The sequence below is a fragment of the Siphateles boraxobius genome, unplaced genomic scaffold, assembly GCF_051911475.1.
Source record: "Siphateles boraxobius isolate OS27281-9 unplaced genomic scaffold, OSU_SipBor_1 130, whole genome shotgun sequence".
In the NCBI taxonomy this organism is placed as follows: Eukaryota; Metazoa; Chordata; class Actinopteri; order Cypriniformes; family Leuciscidae; genus Siphateles; species Siphateles boraxobius.
Window position 1 is genome coordinate 14,199,488 of NW_027508734.1, and position 23,943 is coordinate 14,223,430.

A 23,943-nucleotide genomic window follows, 5' to 3' on the forward strand; every position below is an offset into this window, starting at 1 on the left:
AATAAATTTTGCATAGCAGGGCTGATTTTGTGGTATCCATCCATCATAGTACAAGAAAAAAAGACATCTAAATCAATAAAAGAAAATATATGCAGGTGATACAACAGAAAAACTGCTTCATATACTTAAAGTAAATAATAATAATAATAATTTGTTACATTTAAATAGACAAAGTAATTCTAACAATAGAACAGACAGGCTAAACACAGAAAACAGAAAAGGCAATCAAACAAATACAGGTAGGCTAACAGCAGCCAATCATAAAACGACAACAAAAAAGCAGATTATTACACAAGCTAGTAACACTGAAACTTCTACAGTCAGTTATATAAAATACGATCAACATACTGTTGATACCTTGTTGTCCAATATCAGAAAGTACAACAAGGAGGTTCTGGAACCATATTTTGCTTTATTTTTTATGTGAAAGTCAACAGGTGTTTATACTTTCATTAGTAATAAATTAAATATGGCATCTAATCTGACCAAGGCGTATAGTCATAAACTATGAGAGAGGTTTTATAAAGTAGCACAATCTCAGAATGAAACCTGTCTGATGTTGTTGTGTGGGCAGGTCAAGGTGTTTTCTAGTAAAACCACATCATGTTAGTGGACATTATTCATATGCACCGAACTCAAAGCAGCCCTTTAGAAGGTCGATCACAACCATCATCAGGTTGCAGTGTAGAATTCATTTTAAATGAATTTTTCATAGCCTAAAAATTAGGCGGCACTTAATTCTATTTTTGAAATCAGTATCTATCAGTTTCCACAGTAGTTCCTCTTTTATTTGTGAATCAGCCAGGTATTGAAATATTTGCCTATTTTGAAATAAAATGTTTTGAGCAACTATAGTTACCGCAGTGTGTAGTTGTCATTTTCCTTTTTTAAGAATTTTTTTTAATGTCATCCATGTTTTATTTCTCAATGACATGCAAGCAAACAACCAAATAAAGGAGAAAAAAAAGGTATTTATTTCCTTCGAGTCACATGAGGCTGTTAACTTCTTACCTCTTCTTCCAAGAAACAAGGCAAAGGCAAACCCCCCCCCAAAGAAAGGTAATTTTCATTTTATTCATAAGTATTTTTGGGTGACATATATATCTACATAATCATGAAGGTCTCTAGAATCATCCAAACAAAACAAATCTTACAAGAGATCTATAGTTTTTTGTATACTTAGTCAAAAGTCCAAGCGGCAACTATAGTTGCCGGTGGGCAAATGCCTTTTAAGTACATATATCATGGGGAAATGGGGTATACTGTGTTAATAGGTTAATAAATCAAGGTCATTGGTCTTGTTTAGTGCTTTTTGCTTTCATAATATCCTACCTAAAACCCTTTAACTAACATCTCAACTGTCCTGTAGACCTTAATTTGATATGGAATAAATCTGTCAAAAGGAGGAGATGAGAGAGCAATCTTTCCACCGCTCTACCGGGCCACCCCTGTGTCTGCTGTTGGCATGGGCGTAATTTCCTATGGGGACAGGGGGGACATGCATTCATAAAAAGATGCTATAATTTAAAATATACTGTCTTTATATTGTTTTTACATTACAATGGAAATTGGGTTTCACATAATTTCAATTTTATTTACACACAAAACATTAATGTTGAACATTTTTGAATTTATAAAATAATTCGATCAAGTCTTGACAATCGGCCCCAAAGTTATGACGTCACTTTGTAGGCCAAAATGCGGAAGTGAGTTAGCATTTTATCACTTCCGGTTCCATCGCCCTAAAGTCTATGGGTTTTTTGAATGGGTTTTTGCTAAATCGCCTGAAATAAGGTCTGTGGTTAACAGATCAAAACGTGAAAATATTTAGAGGCTTTATGACATAAAACACACCAGTTATAAGCCCAATTTATACTTCTGCGTCGAACTTACGCCGTAGCTACGCCGTAGGCTGTGCGTACCCTTCGGTGAACCCTGACGTGCACCTCTCCAAAAATGTAACAATGCGTCAATTCTACGTGGACGCAAGCGCTGTGATTGGTCTGCTCAAACCGCTCCCTCGGGTTTCACATGCTCCCTCTGCGTGCGTCAACGCGGACAACGACTCAGAAGTATAAATTAAAACCAATGCGTAGTCTACGGCGTAGAGGCTCCGGCGTATGTCCGACGCAGAAGTATAAATCAGCCTATAACCTGCTTGTGGTTTTTTAAACTTTATTGTGTCTGCTTGTGGTTTTTTAAACTTTATATAGGCTTCAAAATGTATACATTTTGGATTACCTTGTAAAGATTATCTTGATAGACAAAACGTGTAAGGGTCACAACTCTTTGTTGAACACAGATCTTATTTTTTGCGATTTTCCAAAAGTCTATGGGGAAAATGCATAGCTTTTCGATCGAGGTAACCCATGCGCCGCTAACTGCCGAGTTGTCCTACAAAGTGACGTCATAACTTCGGCACTCTATTAAACAATAAAAAAGTAAGAAATCTTTTTGTTATACATAGTAGCCTACTTTTATTTTTGGCAGAATTTGTCATTATAATCAACTTAATTATTTCCTGGATTTTGTATCACCATAGTCAGGGGCGGATTAAGGTTGTCAGGGGCCCCTAGGCTGCTCTTTGTGTGAGCCCCCCCACCCCCCACTAAAAATTTATTTTGTGCCATATATGGTCCATACGCAACTACGGTGAACTGGCATACACACACATTGAGACAGCTAACACTACAGTGTTTTCTTTACATTCCTTCAAGTGGTGGACCACAACTGTAACACAATTACCACCACACCACGTAGCTTAAATGAAAAATTGAACATTACAAACAAACCACAAATACAAACAAGGCCCAGTGCTTAGAATCAACCATTTAATTATGATCAAGAAACACTGGCAGTACAACCAAAACAGAGGTGTAAGTGGAAAGAATAGCCACATAATTGGTTTGTTTTGGTCTTGTACATCCATAAATGTTCCAGCAGATGATGGATAGTTTAGATGATATTAATCGTTGCTATATAAAACTAAATAAGCTATGTATTAATAATAAAAAAAATTATAAAAAAAAATTCTCACCATTGGCATTGGCGTGTTCCACCTCTTTAGGTGATGGCTTACAAAAGAAATCTGTCAGCATTCGATTCATCTTCTTATGGAGACGATCACACGCGTTGTTCAGGTTCGATAACACAGAACAAGCAGTGCGCTGCGTTTTTTATGTTGCTAGGCAACCACCGAAACAGCAGTCCTGTCAGTCAAGTAAACGTCAAATCAGCCTTTTAAATTTCGCATAGTAGTCAGCACCCAAATATATTTGTAGGTCGCACAGATTATATTTCAGGAGCATATGCGACCAAAATGGCTTTGATTTCGGGCACTGATGTTAATTTCGAGCCCTGATGTTTCTTGTAATGTTTGCCATAGTTATTTATTTCTTGATTTTGGTGTCTGCGTTTTTTAAAGCCATCTCCCGCGGACGCAGTAACGTTTTTAAGCGCGAACCCGAATCGCCATTGCTAGGAGGGCGCCAGCGCCTCTGCCTCTCAGCGCCTCTGCCTCGCGAGTGGATGATAGCCCTGAAGACGCCTAGCACCCGAATCGTCCCGCGAGCTGTTCGTTTAATAGTCGACTCGGAAGAAAGGGAACATTTTGACAAAAATAAAAAGCGAGGCGGAAGAAATTTTGCCATTGCGCACCGCCACAATAAAATAAACATAGAGGAAACACTGCATTGTGGAATAACTCCCCAAATTCCCTGAAAGTTTACCGATAACATGATGAGCTAGCTGCAGGCGTTTCAGCTAGCTCCGTTCCGGCAGTCTGCGGTGGATCTTGTCTTCGACTGGATGAAGATTCAGCAGCTTTGAAATATGCAGTCAATTTAGGATTTTTTTTCAATATATCTTGGTCCCGTTGTTGTCTTAACTTTAATTTACGTTTTTGTGCTCCACTTTCATGCTTTCTTTCAGCCATTCTGCCACTATGGGGTCCAGCAATAGCAGTGATGTAAATGAAAATGATTGACATGATTTGACCAGCAGCAGCTGATTGGATAACCAATTCACGTCCACGGAGAGCGATCGCGGATAGGTTCGCGCTTAAGTAAATAAAAAAAAATAAAAAATGTTTGGCCAATCTGAGGCCCCCTGAACACGTGGGGCCCCTAGGCTGCAGCCTATGTAAGCCTGTGCATTAATCCGCGCCAGACCATAGTCTCTAAATGTATGTAAATTTAGGAAATGGGATTCAAATCGAAAAAAAATTCCCCCTTTTTGTGTGTTCCCCCACTTTTCAAACCAAAGTTACACCCTTGCCTGTTGCTATGGGGGGGATGGGCTTTCCAGTTTTCAAGTGACAGCAGCAGTTTCCAAACTTCAGTCAGTCACACAAAAGGAAGGATGAAAGATAAAGAGTTAATGATGGGATTAATTGCTGTAGATGATCTTTTTCTCCCTTTTATGATATTATGTCTTGTAAGGGACAAAAAATTAAGGCCCCTTCATCCATTTTGGATGCGTTTCATTCTAATCAGTCAAGGACTCTAATTCTTTTTATGACTAGTAGCTTATGATTCCATTATAATGTTGAAATTCAGACAAGTAATGAGTTTACTTTTACATTATTATATGAAATCCCCTATACTACAGTCAGACATTTAATGTGAAGGGCCTAAAAAAAAAGCGTAATTTTCTTTCAGGTATACCTTGGCAGAGCTTTTGGATTTTCTTGATGCAGATAATCCCCCTGCAAATGTCTGTAATGTAACAGTTGTGCCAGAGTCTGAGAAGAAAGCTCATGACACAGATTGTGACAGCGACGGATCTGATTATGAGTTGGCATGCGATTACATGCGCCTACCATCAAGGTTGCTGAAAGGAAATGGCTTAATATAGTATAAAACTTATTTTTATAGATTTTTTTTGATTTTTTTATTTCATTAACTTTCTTTAGATTTTTGATACAAAATGGCCTGTTGGGGCAACTTAATGGCTGCACTTTGTTCTGCACTATGTTCCACCACTTTAAGACAAATGTATTTGTTGTTTGTTTAGTTTATCATACACTAGAGATTATAAGCTAGATGCAGCTTTTTTTGGGTTCGCATCGAATGTTCTTTGACTGTTATACATAATAAATGTGTTCATGAATAAATATTGATCTGTTGAAAGCAGTTATTTTGAGTTAGATGCCAAATGTTCTCCTCCTATTCAAATTTGACATTGGAGGGGTGCATACAACATATTTGCCCACCGGCAACTATAGTTGCCGCACATTCATATACGATTTTCAAGAAAAGAAAAGAAAAACTGGGGAAAATAAATGCAGAACATGTTCACAGAGGACACTATTAACACAACTATATACATGAAACCATTCAGAAAAATGTGGGCACAAATGGGTAAATAACTAGGCATAAAAAAAAACAATTAAAAGTAATTTAATTACATTTATAGTAGGCCAATTTGCAAAAAGAAACATTCAAAGCCATAGCCTTGTGGACAAAAACTACTTCATTGTCCTGTCATAATAAAGTGTGTCTGTGTGTGCGTGTGCGTGTTTTATTCCAATATGAAACCCTAAAAAAAAAACCCATACGTTATTCATTTTAGACTCAAACTATTAGTATGTACATACTACACAGTTAATAATGAACTGAAAGAACTGTTTGCTTGATTTATTAATGCTGTGGTGCATTCTGGGAACTGTAGTCCTGCCTCCAGCAACACAGATGCCACTGTTCCCTACTTAGATGAATTATCATGTGCTGCTATTCAACAGTTAACGGACCACTTGCACTGAGCTTTGTGACGCACTTCTGTTTGGAAATAGTACGTCTCCCTTATTTCCGATAATGTTTACTTTCAATGTACTGGGGTCAATGAGTTGAACAAACGCCAGCTAAAATGAGTGGCCGCTATACGATTTAAAAACTTGGCAATTTTAATTGACAGGAGATGGTATATTCTGATGTTTACTGTATGCAGAATTTTCCAAACTTATCGGAACATGAAGTTTCAATCCAACCCAAGCCGATCTGAGAAAGCAGCGGGTGTTAAAATTACGCCATTATTTCAGCACAGGGTGTCAGTGTTCATCTAAACTAGTGACCGTGACGCTGAAGTGTGTGAGAACAGATGAATAACATCTCTACGAACCACGAACATTTATTTATTTGGATTAAATATTTTAAGCATTCCGTGTCACTTTTCAATGTCAATCTTTTTACTATTTACATGTTTATGCCCAAAATAATATAATAATATTCAAAGTAGTTGACTGTCATTCCCCTCTACACTGTGGACGTTATTGATTAAATTGCCTAGCCTATTTAACATTGTTACGGGCAAATCGCAAGCATGATTTATTCAACTATTTTAAAAGACTGGAATAAACACCAGCACACACCAGCAATCCTTTTAATAGTCAATTTAATTTAAAAATGTAAACCCAACAGGTATGAAATGTCAACTGTTAATGAGAAGACGAGCATATAGGACTGCTGCAGCTTAGTAGATAAATATACTTAGCCTATTTATTATTCAGAATGCACAGTTGGAAAGAAAATATATTTATAGGAACATTTCAGCGGCTTAAGATAAATAATACAGAGATCATTATTCATCGTTTTAATCAATTGGCAGCCATAAAACATAGTGATAATCTGCATTCTCATGTATGTAGGTGCGCTGAACGCTCTAACCGGAAACTCCCCATATGTACTAACTAGAACCCGGAAGTAGTTGTGCAAGTAGTCCATTGTGCAGCTATACAATGGGCCCTATAAAAGTGTATACTATTGTCTAATAAAGAATAAAAAATAGGAAGCAATAATATACAATCAATATCTCACTCAAATAATGAAATAATTGGCACAGAATAAAGCTCCACCCTATTTCACCAATATCCACCCACCTGGAGATTTCATTTGCAGTGTTTTCCCACTCATGTACATACAATTAAATGCTGTGTAAAATTGTTTAATATTCTAAAAAGTATAAGAGCAATTTTATGCTAATAAAATATTCAAAAGTAACACCCATACTTGAGACTCATGAAGGTGCATCAGTAAATGAAATTATGCTTTTATTTCCTTTCATTACCACTTGAACACCTGTTCAACAACAAAAAAGTCTTACGTGATGAAAACAAATGAGTCCTCCTCTTTCATAAATGGCAATCATGTCAATCATGTCATAATTCCATTAGCTCATTAAAGCTGCATTCACATTTTCACATTAAAAAAGTGAATGCAGCTAAAGTGTGTAATGCGAGCTTTAATGTGCAGCTTTCACATTAAAGCTTGCATTACACATTTTATTGTATTCAACGAGAAATTACGTAGATAAAAATTATAAACAAAGATTAGAAAAAAGATAAAGATAAAAGGTATATAAAGGAGTTTCATTTCCCTAAGGGAAACTGACTGTCTGAATGAATAATCATTTCATAATTTATTCATTCAGTAATAATAACAATAATAATAATAACAACAGTCTAATAGTCGAAATTCAGAATGTGTGTAAATGGATGACGCATTAATTATTTATCTCTCTCTCTTACACATTATGTTGTAATGATGAGATATTTTTCACATTTGATTTTTCATAAAAAAATAAGTTTTATTATGTCTCTCCCCACCACCCCCATCTAGTGTTGGGGCGATATGCTCCATTTTCATGTCGTCCTATCGTCGGCCTGTGAGATCGGAATTAAACGATATTATCGTGAGGGGGGCGGGGCTTACTTATATGATTATTAACTTGATTATTCATTAATTTGCGAGTTTTATTACTTCGTTTTATATATGAGAATCTTTTTCTATTTTGCTAGCAAAGGTGGAGTGTTTATTAATAAACTGGATAAGGTTATTTGCCGAGGTAAAGGTTATAGTGAGGTCAAAAAAAGATCCTAATCATTTTTGTATCTGACTATTTACTAGAGAATTTTTAACATGTCAGCGGGAAACTTACGGACACACATTATCCTCTCATGCCGTTACAGATGCAGCATTTTGACTGTTCTTCTGCACGAGATGAAAACACGTTTTAATAATTTCTTGGGTCAAGAAAGAGCCAGAGTTTGCGATATATGTCCTCCTACCAGTGCTTTCTCTGTCTCGATACACTTCACATATGCGCACTTCAATAAGCCCAAAGAATGCGGGTTAATGTGTTCTACATGCCGGGAGAAATCAAAGTGAGGGGCAAAAATCTAGCTGAGTAGATCGGTTTATACATAAACTTATGACTTGACTCCGAAAAAAGGAAAACGGGTAATTTGTTTACATGACCACATGCATTGTCAGTTTATTCAGCATAATCGGGTTAAGAACGTGCATGTAAGCGCTCTCATTCCCTGAAAGTGAAAGTAAAAACGGACTGAGCTTTCAGCATCTGTCGCTGCATTAACACTGCATTCTCTCAGAGGTGATGATGGATATAACAGTATAGCAACTGTCTTAATTTACTGGCTTAATATTTCTCTTGTGGACCTACAGTGATGACATGCAGTGTAAAAATTAGAAGAATATTTCTTGTTAAACAAGTGTTTGAAGCTGCTTTTGATTGTCACAGATGGCAGAGTTGTGCTGTGTTCGTGAACTAAAGACTGTTATTAGGCCTATATCATTTTAGTGATATTATTATTATTAATATTTAGTAATTGTATTGTTTTTAGTGTTATTAGTGTCATTAAACGTTTTGTAAATGTGCTATGGAAACAAAATACTGACGAACAACAATGCCGTTTTCATCTTGGATCTGTATAAGAATGATGCGTCTGTTAAACAAGCACTCTTGACAATTTGTGAATGGATCACCTTGCAATTCAATTTTGATGTGGGATGTAGTTTTTTAGTCTGTTTTAAAAACATTTTCTTAGAGGAGTCCTCATACGCACGTGTCGGTGTTGTCGCAAGTGTTAGGCTATGTGGTGATGTCATTAAGAATTTAGGCAAGGCAAATTAATTGTAGTTCCTAATATTAATTTAATAACAATACTAGCTTTATAATACAAATAATAATAATTGAATACATTAATGGTAAAATGAGCCAATTATCATATTGATATCGTCAAATGCATCTGCCATCGGCGATATCTCTAACTATTGTTGATGCACAATCCTATCGTCTATCGGCACAACCTTACCCCCATCCCCCTCAAACAACTAAACACACCGCTGAAAATGGATAATTCTGACATTGTAAGAATATTGTTTTATTTGCAAACACCAAATTGAACTTTGAACTGATATATTGAACAGAGAATCTGTAAATAATACGCCGTTTAGCAAAATAACTCACCCCGTTGATCTCCGCTTGCCTCCTCGCCCTGGCATGGTGCCCGCCATCCTGACCTGGCCCGCGCCCACAGCGCCTGGCATGGCTACCGAACCCGGCAGATCCGTGCCCATTTCTGAAAAGGCCAAAAACATCTTCACAATCAACAACGTGAAACACTAACTACACATACATTCAGCTGGTGTATAAATGCAATAAACTGTAGTCATGTTAGGCTTTAAGCAAATGAAATGAACCCACAAATAAAATCACAAACAGTAATGCATTTCAAATAAATGGTAAATATACCACCTTGTCTTTATACATTGTTTGTATTCTTTGTCAGACACATATTTGCAATATAAATCTTTTAAAGTAGACCAAACTTGAAACTTGTATGCATGCATACCCACTCTATGTTCCCACTCTCCTTCATTCATTTAAATGAAAGTGAAGTCAGCTCCACTAGAAAATCCAGGCATAGTACAAACATGTTCAAAGGTTTGGAAACGGTAAGACTTTTTTATGTTTTTGAAAGAAGTCTCTTATTTTCACCAAGGCATTTCATTTTGAGCATTTATTTGAGCAAAACACAGTAAAACAGAAATATTGTGAAAATTAATTAATTTTAAATAATTGTTTTCTATTTTAATATATTTTATTCCTGTAATGCAAAGCTGAATTTTCAGCATCATTACTCCAGTCTTGAGTCACATGATCCTTCAGAAATCATTCTGAAACTATGTGTATTGTGAAAAGCGCTATACAAATAAATGTGAATTTAAATTAATTATAAAATGCTGATTTGCTTCTCAGGAAACATTTCTTAATATTATCAATGTTGAAAACAGTTGTGTTTTCAGCTGATAAATATTTTTGTGAAAACCATGAAATATTCAGGATTCTTTAATGAATAGAAATAACAGCATTTATCTGAAATCAAAACCATTTGTAACATTATAAGTGTATTTAATTTACTGTCTTTACTGTCACTTTTGATTCATTTAATGTATCCCAATTAAATAAAAGTAATAGCTCAAAATATTTTATTTGTGTGTTTCTGGTCATTTAAGTGCATTTAACAGCATGTGACCCTGGATGACAAAACTAGTCTTATGGGTAATTTTTTTGAAATTGAGATATACATCACATGAAAGTGTAATAAATAAGCTTTCCATTGATGTATGGTTTGTTAGCATAGGACAATATTTGGCCGAGATACAACTATTTGATAATCTGGAATCTGAGGGTGCAAAAAAATCGTAACATTGAGAAAATCGCATTTAAAGTTGTCCATTTATGTTTGCGATTGTGCTGCATTCACTCACAAAAATTAATGTTTTATACATTTACGGTAGGAAATTTACAAAATATCTTCATGGATCATGATCTTTACTTAATATCCTAATGATTTTTGGCATAAAAGAAAAATTGATAATTTTGACCCATACAATGTATTGTTGGCTATTCCCACAAATATACCCGTGCTACTTAAGACTGGTTTTGTGATCCAGGATCACATATTTGCATAAAATTTTAACATAAAATTTAATGTTTGGCAACCTTAAATAGTTATTTGGGCACCTGAATCTGCTCTTTGGATTCACGGTTTCACTTGTACCTTCATATGAACTAAGGTTTGAAATCAGGTGTAAGTTTGTAAACCTCATAAATGAATTAATGAAAACTCACTGAAAGGCTCTGCTCAGCTCTAGAGAACAGGAAAAGTGGAAGGCAGACTTTATCAAATATTAATATGATTCTTAAATCAATGGTGCTAAACGTGTCAGTATGTGTTCATTTTCTTAGTCAGCTGCTGCTGGCGATGCTAGTCTGAGATGGTGTGTGTTACATTTACTTATGCTGTTTAATTGGTGTATAAGGTATAATGGTGTTTGGTGTATTAGGAACGACATGAGGGTGAATAATGATAGAATTTTCATTTTTGTGTGAACCATCCCTTTAAATTAATTTAACAGTGTTTTCCACATATTTGCATAAAATTGTATGCATGTCGTTCCAAACCCGTAAGACTTTTGTTCATCTTCAGAACACAAGATCTTTTTGATCTTTTTGATGAAATCTGAGACCTTTCTGTCTCGGCCTCCATTCACAGCTATGCAACCTATTCTGAAGCTTTAAAAAGTTCATAAAGAGAACTTAAAATTGAGCAGTTTACAAAAAAAATTCTGAAGAGACTCGATCGAGAACCAGTAAGGTTCATTCTTGCGTTACGCAGCACGTTTTTGCTTCCACAAAAGGTTTGATTCGCGCGTCAAGCTTTATCGGTTGAGCTTCTGTTTATGTTTTCGCTGATCAATGTTTATATGTGAATAAAAGCCTAAATTCAATCTGTTCATCATATTAATCAAGTCTCTTCAGAAAATTAAGTTTAAACCGCTTAATTAATATGGATTAGTTTTACGATCTCTTTACAAACTTTTTGAAGCGTCAGAGATCTTCATTTGTGTACCGAAGATGCGAGTTTGGAACGACATGAGGGTGAGAAATTATGCTGCCTTCATGTGCTATCGGAATTATCATAAATACTAGTTAAGTTAAAACATTAGACAATGCCCTCTCAAGTCAAAATTTGAATTCGATGAGCTCGTAATCACGACTTTAGAAGTGGGAGTAGGAAGTTTACAATAGCACGTGAACGCAGCATAAATTACAGAATATTTATTTTTGGGTGAACTAACCCTTGAATTAAATTAGCCCCATAACTAGACTTTTGTTTATCAGTAAATGATACAGAAACTTTATCTGAGCATAAAACATGTATCATAAACCAACTATATTTGTGCACAAATGTCTTCCGAAGACATATGAAAGCTTTGAAATGAAAAGACCAAAATTGAAAGAGATGGTCGCAGCAGTGGGATTTTCAGCAAATAATTAGCAATTGAAAGATTTGAAAATATAGTGCACAACTTTTTGACTACTTTAATGATGTAATGAAACCCTAATAAAGCCTACGGTATCACATTTGAAGGTTTTTAAGAATAATAGTAAAAACATTGCTTTTAAGGTTGTGGTACACATCTTGTTGCTGTGAAATCTTTACTAATTTTTATGAAGTAAATATAAAATTTTCTTTTAAACGGTTCATAATATTGAACGCTTAATGTAGACAATTAAGATGAACATTTACTAGACTCAAAAAACTTGTGTTTACGTAATTATCAGACCCTTTTTGTTTCGAAAAATGTTGTTAAAATGTGAGTATCAAATATGATACAAATATGATACTAAACACTAAAGCTTTGATCATAAAAAGAAGCATTTAAATATCATATTAGGCTATTGGGCAACAGAGTTACAAATTTAATTGTCAGAATTTCATCTTACTTTTTGGCCCCATAAATATCAGACCAAATCACATATTTTTGCACAGTTTGGATCTCTGAATAAAAAAAGTAGGATTTTTCTCCTCCTCGATTATGAGCTCTATATTGAGCCAAAAAAGCTATAACACTACATGAGCCAAAAAAGCCTGATGTATCAACTAGGGATGCTAACCGATGACAGTTTGACCGATGGTTGACCGTATCAACGTTAACCGATCAAAGTTGTCGGTAGTCGGTTAAAAAAAAAAGTGATCTCTCAATTAGGCTATTATAGACAGTGGACTAAACGCTACTACAGTTAGCCATCTCATTCCAAGATATTTTGTGTGAACAAATCCCTCACACTAAATTTTTCTTAACTCGCCTGTTTGTACTAACCAATAAAAACATTTGGAGGTCACAGCGCTTGCGCTTGGGTTCGCGCGCTCACAGGGTTTGCGAAAAGTAAAGGCTACAGGCTAAAACACTGGAGGTTAGAGAGAGGGCAGACGACAGGATGAAGCGTACAAAGAAACGTAGTGTGTGGGACCATTTCACCAAAAAGAATGACACAGTAAGTTGCAACTTGTGTGGTACAGTGCTTAAATACAGTAGTAATACTGTAGAAATACATTACATCTACATTTCAGTGGTAACAGATAAGGTGATGATGATCATCATCTTTCTTTATTATTGTTAGCACTAACGTTACCTCAAACTAAAGCGGAGTCTCTTCGGAGCTGTCATTTTCTTAAATTAGCCGCTGCAATGTTTCAAATGAGCTTCTAACGCTAGACCAACGCCTTTATTTTCAACGCGATCACCTTGTACCCAAACCATTTCAAAACTAAGGAGCCATTTGTCCTCCGATTACATACAAGCTCCTCTGCGCCGCGTTTGCGGGACTCATGTTTCGCGCTGTAGGGGATTTTAAAAAAGTGACGTGAGTGGAAGCGCGGCGCCGTGGCAGTGTGTGTGTGTGTGTGTGTGTGTGTGTGTGTGTGTGTGTGTGAGCGGGAGGCAGAGAAAGATGCGACAGAGTTGCGAAATTGCAGGCGTGGCTCGAAATGGCTGTTATTTCAAATAGCGTGGCATATTTTAAACTAATCGGTTAACCGGTTTCAAACCGGCTAATGAGGCTCGGTGGTCGGTCAAGAACATTTTTAGTTTTCGCCATCCCTAGTATCAACAATGATATTTAACCTTGTTAACATGTGCAAAAGTTTGCAACATAGCAAAAGCTGTGTGATCCTTCTTCAAAATATCTCCATTATAGATGCCTTACTGCTTTCCAGAACTTTCTAAAGGTCCCTCATCCAGTCATTGTCTCCCAGAAAGCCCTCAGGTGAAACTCATTAATCTGTCTCATGGGATGGAGTGAAGGACAGAAGACAGATAGGATGCTGCTGTCTCTCATTTTAAATCACGACTCAACAGCTTACGTGCTCCTCTCTCTCTCTCTCTTTTCTCTCCTCTGCCTCATTCATTCTAATGTCAGAGGACCGTTTTCCATTCAGATCTGCCCTAAAACAAAACATCGACATGGCACCCATCCATTGGGATCCCGCCTGTAATTTCTGATCCCTTTAGAAATGTGCAGCACGCCTCATATGCGTTTTGCGTGAGAAGTGAACTCCATCGAGACAAAAACAGGCCAAATGAACACCACCTTCCCAGAACACCACAGTCTCTTGGACCGTTGCCATCTTTACGGATCTAGCTATGGTGTGACAGATAAACTTAGATAAATTGATCCTTTGAAGGAATGATTCAGGTCTGGATTATCAGTATCAGTACTATCAGTTCAGCACTGGATTGTGGGTATGTGGCAGTTTCAGTCGATTTTGGTGTTGCAATAGCTGATGCTGGAGAGCTTTAAAAGTATTAATACTTTTATTCTGCAAGGATGAATTAAATTTATCTAAAGTGACAAGACACTTGTAACATTAAAAAAATTTATTATGTTCTTTTGGACTTTCTATTCATCAAAGAATCCTGAAAAATGTATCATGGTTTCCACACATAAGCTGTTTTTCTTTTTAACATTGAAAATAAGAACTGTTTCATATTATTTGAAAATGGGTTTTTGGAGTGCGGACTGATGGGGCAGTGAACCCGTTCAATGTAAGTGAAGTACAATTCACATAGGAAAATCTCACAGTAAGAAAACTTAATTCATTTTATAACAGTATCATATATCTCTTTTAATTTATTTTATAACCGTTTTAATTTTCCTTGCTTTTATTTTGTGATTATTATAATTATTTTCTGTAAAGCACTTTTAATTGCCATAGTGTATGAAATGTGTTATATACATAAACTTGCCTTGTCACATGCAAATCAGCAGATTAGAATGATTTCTGAAGGATCACGTGTCTCTGAAGTCTGGGTTAATGAAGCTGAAAAGCTTTGCCTTCAAAGGAATACATTTCACAATATTACTGTTTTCCCAGTATTTTGGTCAAATAAATGCAGCCTTGGTGAGCAAAAAATATTTTGTGTTCTTTGAGTTTTCAGCCCTGTATATTATTTTAATATGAGCTAAAATAGGAATGTTACAGCTCAATGAAAGTCTGAATTGACGTGTGAATATAATAGCTAAATTGTTCAACCTCTTTAACTCGGAAGGTTTGGTAGCAAAGCATTTAGGGTACGTTTACACAACAACTATGTACAAAAAAAAGAAACGTTTTTTCTTTGTACAGATGATGACAAAGATGTCAAAACGATCCCTGTTCACGTGGTTCCGTGAAAACGACTAAAAATGCTGCATTATGCTGCAGGCCAGAAGTTGGCAATGTAACTTTGTAAGGAAAGACTACACGCCTATAGACTGAACATGTAATACACATGCATTCACCATTTTCACAGATTCCTGTTTTTGTAGTTTACACAGAGATAATAACTTAAAGTTTTCAAAATTTGCACCAAAATGCTGTTGATGTGTAAATGAGAGGCCAAAACGCATAAAAAGTTGTCTCGTCTAAACGGCCCCTTAGTTCCCATTCTCTAGCAGCACTAAAAAGAGAGTGAAAAGGGCGATTCAGTGCAGCTGAAGCATTATGATTTCAGGGTGTAGATGAGGTTGAAGAGACACTTGGCCTATTTCCATGCAGAAAAGAGTTTCTCAATTCAGTGATACAGAGCAGGAATTGATCAGAAAGTAACAAGTTTAAAGCGAGAATCTACAAATGATTTAATTAACATGATCAAATCCTTTTTTCTGATGAAAAATGTCAAAAATGTGCACGAATATGTCAAGAACAATGACTCTTCTCTTCTGGTCTATTGTTACACAGCCAAAGAAAGTTCATGCTGCCAAAAGTTCTAAATATTTAAGACATGATGATCAGCAGAAAAATCGAAAACATGCTGAGATACTTCAATAATGCATAATTGCACGCATGTGCAATTGACCTCAGTAACGTTTTTAGCTTTATTCTAATTTCAAGAGTTTACAGAAATGAATGCTGTATTTCTTGACAGAAGTTTAAAAAAAAACATCAAAACTCCAATCCATTAAGGTTTCACGCAAGAATGGACTCAGCATTCATTAGCAAATTCATAAAGGGGCCGTATAATGAAAATATATAGAGAGTTCTATAAACTATGAAAACATACTGTAACTTTCAGAGCTAAAAACTTTGAAAAGGCATTTACTGAAACTAAGCTGCAAAAACGACTTGTTCTGAATCCAACTTTCTGATGTCAGGTAAATCAATATATTAACAAACAACTGAAGTCAACAATGCCTGGGTAATCAGAAACTTGGTTCACCCACATAAAGAAGACGAACTATAGATACTCGCATATTTCAGAACAAGTTGTTTTAGGAATCTGTAACAATGTCATGCAGCTTTACAAACAGGCTGTTATTGAAGAATGGAGCTGTTAAAAAATTCTATATTGGACTTGCAGCACATAAAAATGCAAGTTAAAGTATTGCTGTCTGTCATCACATACAGATATTTACATAGAAGTCTTAGGGTGTGTTCACACTTGGCAGGTTTGGTTCAATTAAAACAAACTCTGGTGTGATTACTCATTTGATTAAGTGTGAACGCTGCCATCCAAACCCTGGTGCACAACAAACAAGCGGACACAGTCCCCTGAAAAGATGGTTCTCGATCCGCTTCCAAACAAACTTTGGTGCGGTTCGACTGAACGCAACACAGACCAAAGACATCTAAATGAACCAAAATGCGGAAGCACCTTTTTTCCCCGTCATACGAGCTACGTTGACCATTACAGTTCGGCACAGGCGTCAGAAACACCATCTCCTTGCAGCAGGTCTTTGTTTTTGTGCAACAGAAGAATTCCTGCCGCTGTTTTGACTCCTTTACACATTTTTCAAACTCTTCATGAGTTTTCCATCAGTTGGTCAAAATACCATCATATGTAGCACATGCAATGAGTGGATTTAGTCCTGAACACAGCATTGTTTTGGATGTTCATTAAAGGGTTAGTTCACCCAAAAATGAAAATTCTGTCAGTAATTACTCACCCTCATTTGTTCCAACCCCGTAAGACCTTCGTTCATCTTCGGAACACGAATTAAGATATTTTTTGATGAAATCTGAGAGCTGGAACACTTCTCCATAGGCTTCTTAGGGTTTGAAACTTGCCAGCCCCGAAAAGTTATTAAAGACATCGTTAAAATAGTCCAAGTGACAATAGTGGCTCAATCTTAAGTTTATCAAACGACGAGAATACTTTTTGTGCGAAAAAACAAACAAAAATAACGACTTTATTTCAAGTATTCATTTCCTTCTCTGTGGGCCTCGAGTCAGTTCACTAGTGTAAAAGCGTAGAGCTTCTGTTGTTGTACGTCACACGCATCACACACATGACCAGCGTCGGCCAATGGTGAGCCTACATGTGACGTAACACTATGCAATCACACTACGTTAACTGACTCGAGGCCCTCAGAGAAGGAAATGAATAGTTGAAATAAAGTTTTTATTTTTGTTTGTTTTTGCGCACAAAAAGTATTCTCGTCGCTTGATAAACTTAAGATTGAGCCACTGTAGTCACTTGGACTATTTTTACGATGTCATTAATAACTTTTCGGGGCTGGCAAGTTTCAAACCCTAAGAAGTGCGAAGCTGGGTTCGAATGACGCCATAGATCGGTTCGTTTGGATGATGTGAACTTGTTTTCCGAACTCAGGTGCGCACCTGCACTACAAAACTACAAAATTCGACTGCTTTACGGTAGGGCTTGAGCTATCGATTCTTTTTGTAATAGATTAATCTAGCACTTAATCGATCGATTAATCGAGTAATCGGATATTTTTTTGTGTGTGTTTTATTAACAGAATAGTTATATTAAACTTGTGTCTATTTCAGTTAAAGCTGTTATAAGTTACATACTATAAGTTATATAGTATGCAAGTTATAAAGCTATCTCATATGTGAATTTTCCTTTAAGATATTATAATATAACCACTCTAAGCATCTAAGCATATTTGTGTATTCTGGTAGTTTAACGCTGAAGAAGAGCTGTAACGTGACTTGTTGAACACGCAGTAAAAGCTGACGCACTCTTTGTTCCGTGCGTTTTAGCTGAAAAATGAGTACTCCGAATCTTTATTAAAAACCAACAGGCTGGGGACTTTAATTTTTTGTTGTTGTCTGTATTTTGCAGACGAGAAATACAAACAAGGTCTCGCAAAGACTGCAATACAATATTTGTTCCTCCATCACGGTGTGTACAGTGAATGCATGCTGAAATTATTGTTGCGTGGCTACATTAAAGTTTAAGCATACGATGCATTGCTGCAATTGGTCTGACTGGCGTGTGTGTATGTGTGTGTGAAGGGGTTCTTTTTTTAGGCTTTACTCTTGCAATTGAATGTGATAGTTAAGTTTACTACTTAAAAATGTCATCAAAGCTAAAAATCATATCTAGTCAAACCGCATCACGACATCGCTACAAATACAGTATGGGAATAAAATCAGCGAACATCAATAGGGTTAGACTACGTTACCTTGTTTCAGCGAGTTAAGTGTATTAAGTGAATTAAGTGTGTAATGATCCCACACTTTAGACAATTTCTGCCGTTTATTTACATATTTATTCTCCGCCATCGCGCTAACTAAATTCAAAATATATGCTTCCTGAACAGGTCCGTGTGAATAAACGGTCCGTGTGAAACAATCAAATCCCTGCGCCGCGCGTATAGTGCGAGTCATAGGAATTTAACGAGGCTTCGAGGCAGAGTTTTTGCCTCGAGGAATTTTTGTAATCGAGTAACTCGAGTAACTCAAGGAATCGTTTCAGCCCTACATCAAAGCTAAAAATCATATCTAGTCAAACCGCATCACGACATCGCTACAAATACAGTATGGGATTAAAATCAGCGAACATCAATAGACTTAGACTACGTTACCTTGTTTCAGCCCGCCATCGCGCCAACTAAATTCAAAATATATGCTTCCTGAACAGGTCCGTGTGAATAAACGGTCCGTGTGAAACAATCAAATCCCTGCGCCACGCGTATAGTGCGCGTCATAGGAATTTAACGAGGCTTTTTTGTAATCGAGTAACTCGAGGAATCGTTTCAGCCCTACTTTACGGCATACGTCACTTCCCCCACCACCCCCAACTTCCTCAAATTCTGACGTGAGGACCCAAATATCATTTGATACCCATGTTGTTGTCATGACCGAAGCAACAACTAAAAGGAAGGCGGCAAAGGTTTTGTCAAAGGAGACTAAAAAAGAAAAAGGGAGAGAGACAAATTAAAAGGCCGAACGAGGATCAATATTGGAGGGAGAGCAAGACAGTTTGAAGACGGTGAGAGTGCGCGCGCGCGACCGGCTCTCTCTCTATGCTCGTTCTTTCAGTAACATGCACCCTCTCACAAGCGCAGCAGTCAGTCACCTATAAAGTGTTTTCTAAATTTATAAATAAATCAGGGAGTCAGGGAAGCTGACTACCGTGCGAAATGTAAAAGCCTGGCCCGGCCATGTTACGGAATCTACAAGTAATGCTAGTAGAGTAGCGAATTATCAATCTGGTAGCAAGTAACGTTAAACACTAACATGCTAGTTTACGATGGTTATGATAAATAATCTTTCAGGATAACTATCCTAATGTCTGCAGGCTGATAATCATGTTTGTTTATTTATTTTTATGGTGAAAGTGTCTTGCCTCAGGCTATAATGCAAATCGATTTTCAAATTTGCAGATTCATCTATGGTAGCTTGATATTATAATATTGACGGTATATGGCTATTAACTACCACACAAACATTGAATTGAATTAGCATATCCGTTATGTAAAACAGTAGCAAATAGGCTACTATAATGACGCTGTCTTGTAAACGTGAGCTACGCGATCTTTTGACGTTTGAAAAAAAAAAAATTAAACCCATGAAATTATATTCATATGACATGCTGAAATATATGCCAATGTACCTGGGATGAAGATGTTTCACACGCAACGCTGGCAGTCTGCCCAAGACGTGAGAACTCACGACAACTCAAGACGGTATCGGCTTGTCAACAAATGCACGTGTATCCCCTGATGTAGCCATGACAGATTTCACGACAGTAGTAGAAGACAATACTGTTTCCCAACTGTAGGGGGACCCCGAGAGCAAAAACGACAGTGTTGCTTTGACACATACGTTATGAAACATTTGAGCGAAACACAAAAAGACTCAAAACAGTGAAACTAATATTATAAAACGAGTAGTTCTGACTATAAAAAGCAGTCAATAACTACCGTTAAAACATTTGGGGTCGGTAAGATTTTTTTTTTTTAATGTTTTTGAAAGAAGTGTCTTATTCTCACCAAGGCTGCATTTATTTGATCAAAAACAGTAAAACCGTAATATTGTGAACTGTTTTCTGTTTGAAAATATTTATTATGCAATTTTTTTCAAAGCTGAATTTTCAGCATCCGTCATATGATCCTTCAGAAATCATTCTAATATGCTGATTTGCTACTCGAGAAACATTTCTTATTATTATATCAATATTGTAAACAGCATTTATTTGAAACACACATAGTTTGTAACATTATGTATTTACTGTCACTTCTGAGTAATTGAATGCGTCTTTGCTGAATAGAAGTATGAATTTCTATAAAAAGAATCTTACTGAGCCCAAACTGTTGAACAGTGGTGTACACACCTGGGACAAAAATCAGTTGAAAGTGTTATAAATGGTACAGCAAACAATCTACAGGTTGACACTTCTACAGTCTCACATTACATACATCATATATTCAAGCTCAGCCCTTTCTATCAAGAAAATAAAGTCAATCCTGATGTAGCACACCATATGCTCTAGAAACACACAAGTCTTTCTTAGCAATGGTACACGTCTGGTCAGCCCTGTTATCCATCCCTCCTCTCAATAGAACGCCTTCCTTCACAAACACAAGAGGTCGGCAAACAGTCTGAACTGTTGCTAATCAACTGTGCCTGTAATCCCCATTGACAAACGGCAACTGCTATTTGTACGAAACTCGTTCTTATCGCAGCCATGCTGCAACCAGGGCCTTTTGTTAAGCATTGTGGGCATAACGGTAAAAGTACAGATGGCCTACATATTTCTTAACCAAGCAAAATAAAAGCAAGCTGACATTAAAACAAAGTGCCCTTGAGTTCAACAACAGTCATGTGACTTCAGCTCAGAATGCTCTCTTGCATTTTAAAGCGTGCTTGGCAGCTCTGTGTGTCAACCAGGTGCTAATAACACACACATTCTTTATTCATTTCACCTCATTTGCATTTACAATGAGGTGGCGGGAAAGGAATTGCCCGCTGGGGGAAAAAAAAAGAGTGTTCATGGAAGCAATGGAGTCATGGAGCGTAATTTACTTTAACAAGTGCAGACTGAATAAATTGAGCAGCAGTGGGTTTCTGTGACATGCTTCTATCAATCACTAACCCAGTTTGTTTGATTTGTACAGCAAGTTTGCTGCATAAAGTTTACTAGATGTAGGAGTTGTTTTTATCAGTTTGATCAGGCAAGAGATAATATTGCTTATTTTTTCCAATTCAGACAATTTTTATTGTATGTAGCCTAAAAAAAATTGTTATATGAACTTTTAGGGCCTCTAAATTATCAACTTGACTACTACATGCATTCAGTCACTTGATTGACAGTCTTTAGCAAGTAAAATCCCTTGTAGTATAATTGTGAAAATGTATCACATATCAGGCTTTTGAGGAATGAACATCTCTCGATCATAATTGTATTGCATTGCATTATATGTTTTGCCACCTCAATAAAAACTACAGAACCTTGATCATAAAACTAAGCATTTAAATATTATATTACTTTGAGATATGGACAACTGATATGTATATATGCATATTGTGTAAGTTGTCTGTTGTAAGAATTCTGATAGTTGCATTACAACAAGGTATTAGAATTACATCTGTTAGGCCATATAAATAACAACATCTGCACCAAATTGCATATGTTTGCTAAGTTTGGGGCTCTGAATAACACTGGGGTGTTTTTTTCCTCCTCAATGGTTAAAACTGAATGCCTGATTTCACTTGCAGCAACATTTCTATAGGCTATCTGTGCCGCCCTGCTAATTTCATATTTTGGCCTTCTACATATTTTCATCCATCTTGTTGTTCTGAGTCAATAACTAAACCTAAAACATTCTGTGGTGTCTAAAATAGACCACAAATGCCCACATATTAGTGACTCTGGTGGCACGACAGTTTAAACTCTAGCACCATTAAATATTCAGTGACAAACTAAAAATTTCACACATCCATGAAAACTTACATTAGCTCAGGACAGTCTTGCACAACAATCCAGTGCTCGTGTTTAGATCTCGCACAGTCACTTTACCGTTTCGTCTCATATTCTTGCTCCTATTTTATTGCTATTTGAACATTATCATGTTTGCCAGTTGACAGAAACTTGACTAGGCTATTTGGTTAACAGGCTACGGAATCAACAGGCTGAGGAAGTAAAGCTGTTATGCGTGTTACATACTCAGCTCATAACAAATAACCCCAAATCAATCATTACAGTCCCATAAGCAACGTTTCAGATTCACTAGGTGCGTATCAATGAAATCAAATCACGTACTGGCTTGGGGAAATTTATTCAGCATCTAATTTGCATTAGCAACAAGCCACGGCAGAATAACGCCAAATGTGATACATTTCGTTCTGACGTCACAATACAGTCGCGCAATGTTCTATAGTCACGAAAGAATGAACGTTATATTATCGATATGCTATAACCGTGATTCAGTAGAATTTTAAAATGTTTATTCTAATTATCGCTGCTGTTACTTGTGCAGGGGGGAGGGGGTGCTCGCGTGCGTTTAAACCGTGGCGGTTTCTTTTGTTAAGGCGAAAACACAATATTGGGTAAAACCTCGACGTCCGGTTTCCCTTTAAACACCACACACAATATACTTAAAAGCACAACGATAAAATTCCTACTCACCCGATGGGTTTACAGCGGCGGGTGTTGCCATATTGCCTGGGTGGAAACGCAGAAATGCAGAAATGACGCACAATACGAAAATAACGCCGTACGCAAATCCTCTCCGAGTGTCTCAAACGCGCAAACTCAGTTCAGCCCCGCATGTGAAGATGTGATGGCGTTCGAGCGATGCTGGATGAGATTTTACTGCGTTTATGTTCGTGCATGTAGCAGTTCGTCTGACAAACGCAAGATGTCTGAGAGGTTGCGTGAACACCGCGAGACTTCACTGAATTAATGAATTCAGGATCCAAGCAGCAGCGATCGGCGCCTTTCTGCACTCCAAGAACTTCAAAACGAGCTAATACACTCGTGCGTTGTTGCTTTGCTATGGCCGTGTGCGCTTAGACATCACTGCGTGTTCTGAGATCCGTATAATAGTCAAATGTAGAGTTTTCTCTTTTGTATAGGCTATTGGTTTCAGACTCAACGTTAAAAACCATGCAGTTCATTAGAAAATTAATTAATGTTTTTTGCGAATTAAGTCTTCCAAACTAAAATTCTAACATATTTGTTTTTCTAACAATTTTAATTAGTTTCATTGTTTAAATAAAAATCCATTAATTATGAATATAGCCTATTATTCCATTGTGAAAATGGTCAGCGTGTGTTCAATTAACTCGGGTGTCTTTTTTCCTGGGCAACAATGATGCTGTCTCAAAGTTTGTTTGTTTGTTTGTTTGATTTGTCAATCATTTTAAACTTGTGTCTATAATGTGATTTATAAAATAAAGCCCCCGTGAGAAATATAGCCCCAGTTTTCCTCATTTATTTATAAAGTGTCAAATGTTTGCTATCATTTTATATTAAAAAAAATCATATACAAAAGCATTTTTGTTTTCGTAAAATAATTTGCATCAATTACATTTCTATATTGCGGTGTTTAATATGGTCTAAT

The 23,943-nt window shown here is 36.6% G+C and overlaps 1 protein-coding gene across 4 annotated transcripts in view; it reads right to left on the reverse strand.

The window, feature by feature from the left end:
- Positions 1-23,453, reverse strand: part of arnt2 (aryl-hydrocarbon receptor nuclear translocator 2) — a 92,727-nt gene extending 69,274 nt beyond the window's left edge. Inside the window, exons 1-2 of one of the 4 annotated variants that reach the window (XM_077228020.1) lie at positions 23,007-23,453; positions 9,265-9,376 (exon numbers count right to left, since the gene is read on the reverse strand). In XM_077228020.1, coding sequence (XP_077084135.1) covers positions 9,265-9,376; positions 23,007-23,037 — 143 coding nt within the window. In that variant the 5' untranslated portion in view covers positions 23,038-23,453. The remainder of the gene's footprint in view (positions 1-9,264; positions 9,377-23,006) is intronic. The other 3 variants (XM_077228018.1, XM_077228021.1, XM_077228019.1) reach the window with 3 other exon arrangements.
- Between the last annotated feature and the right edge of the window lie 490 nt (positions 23,454-23,943).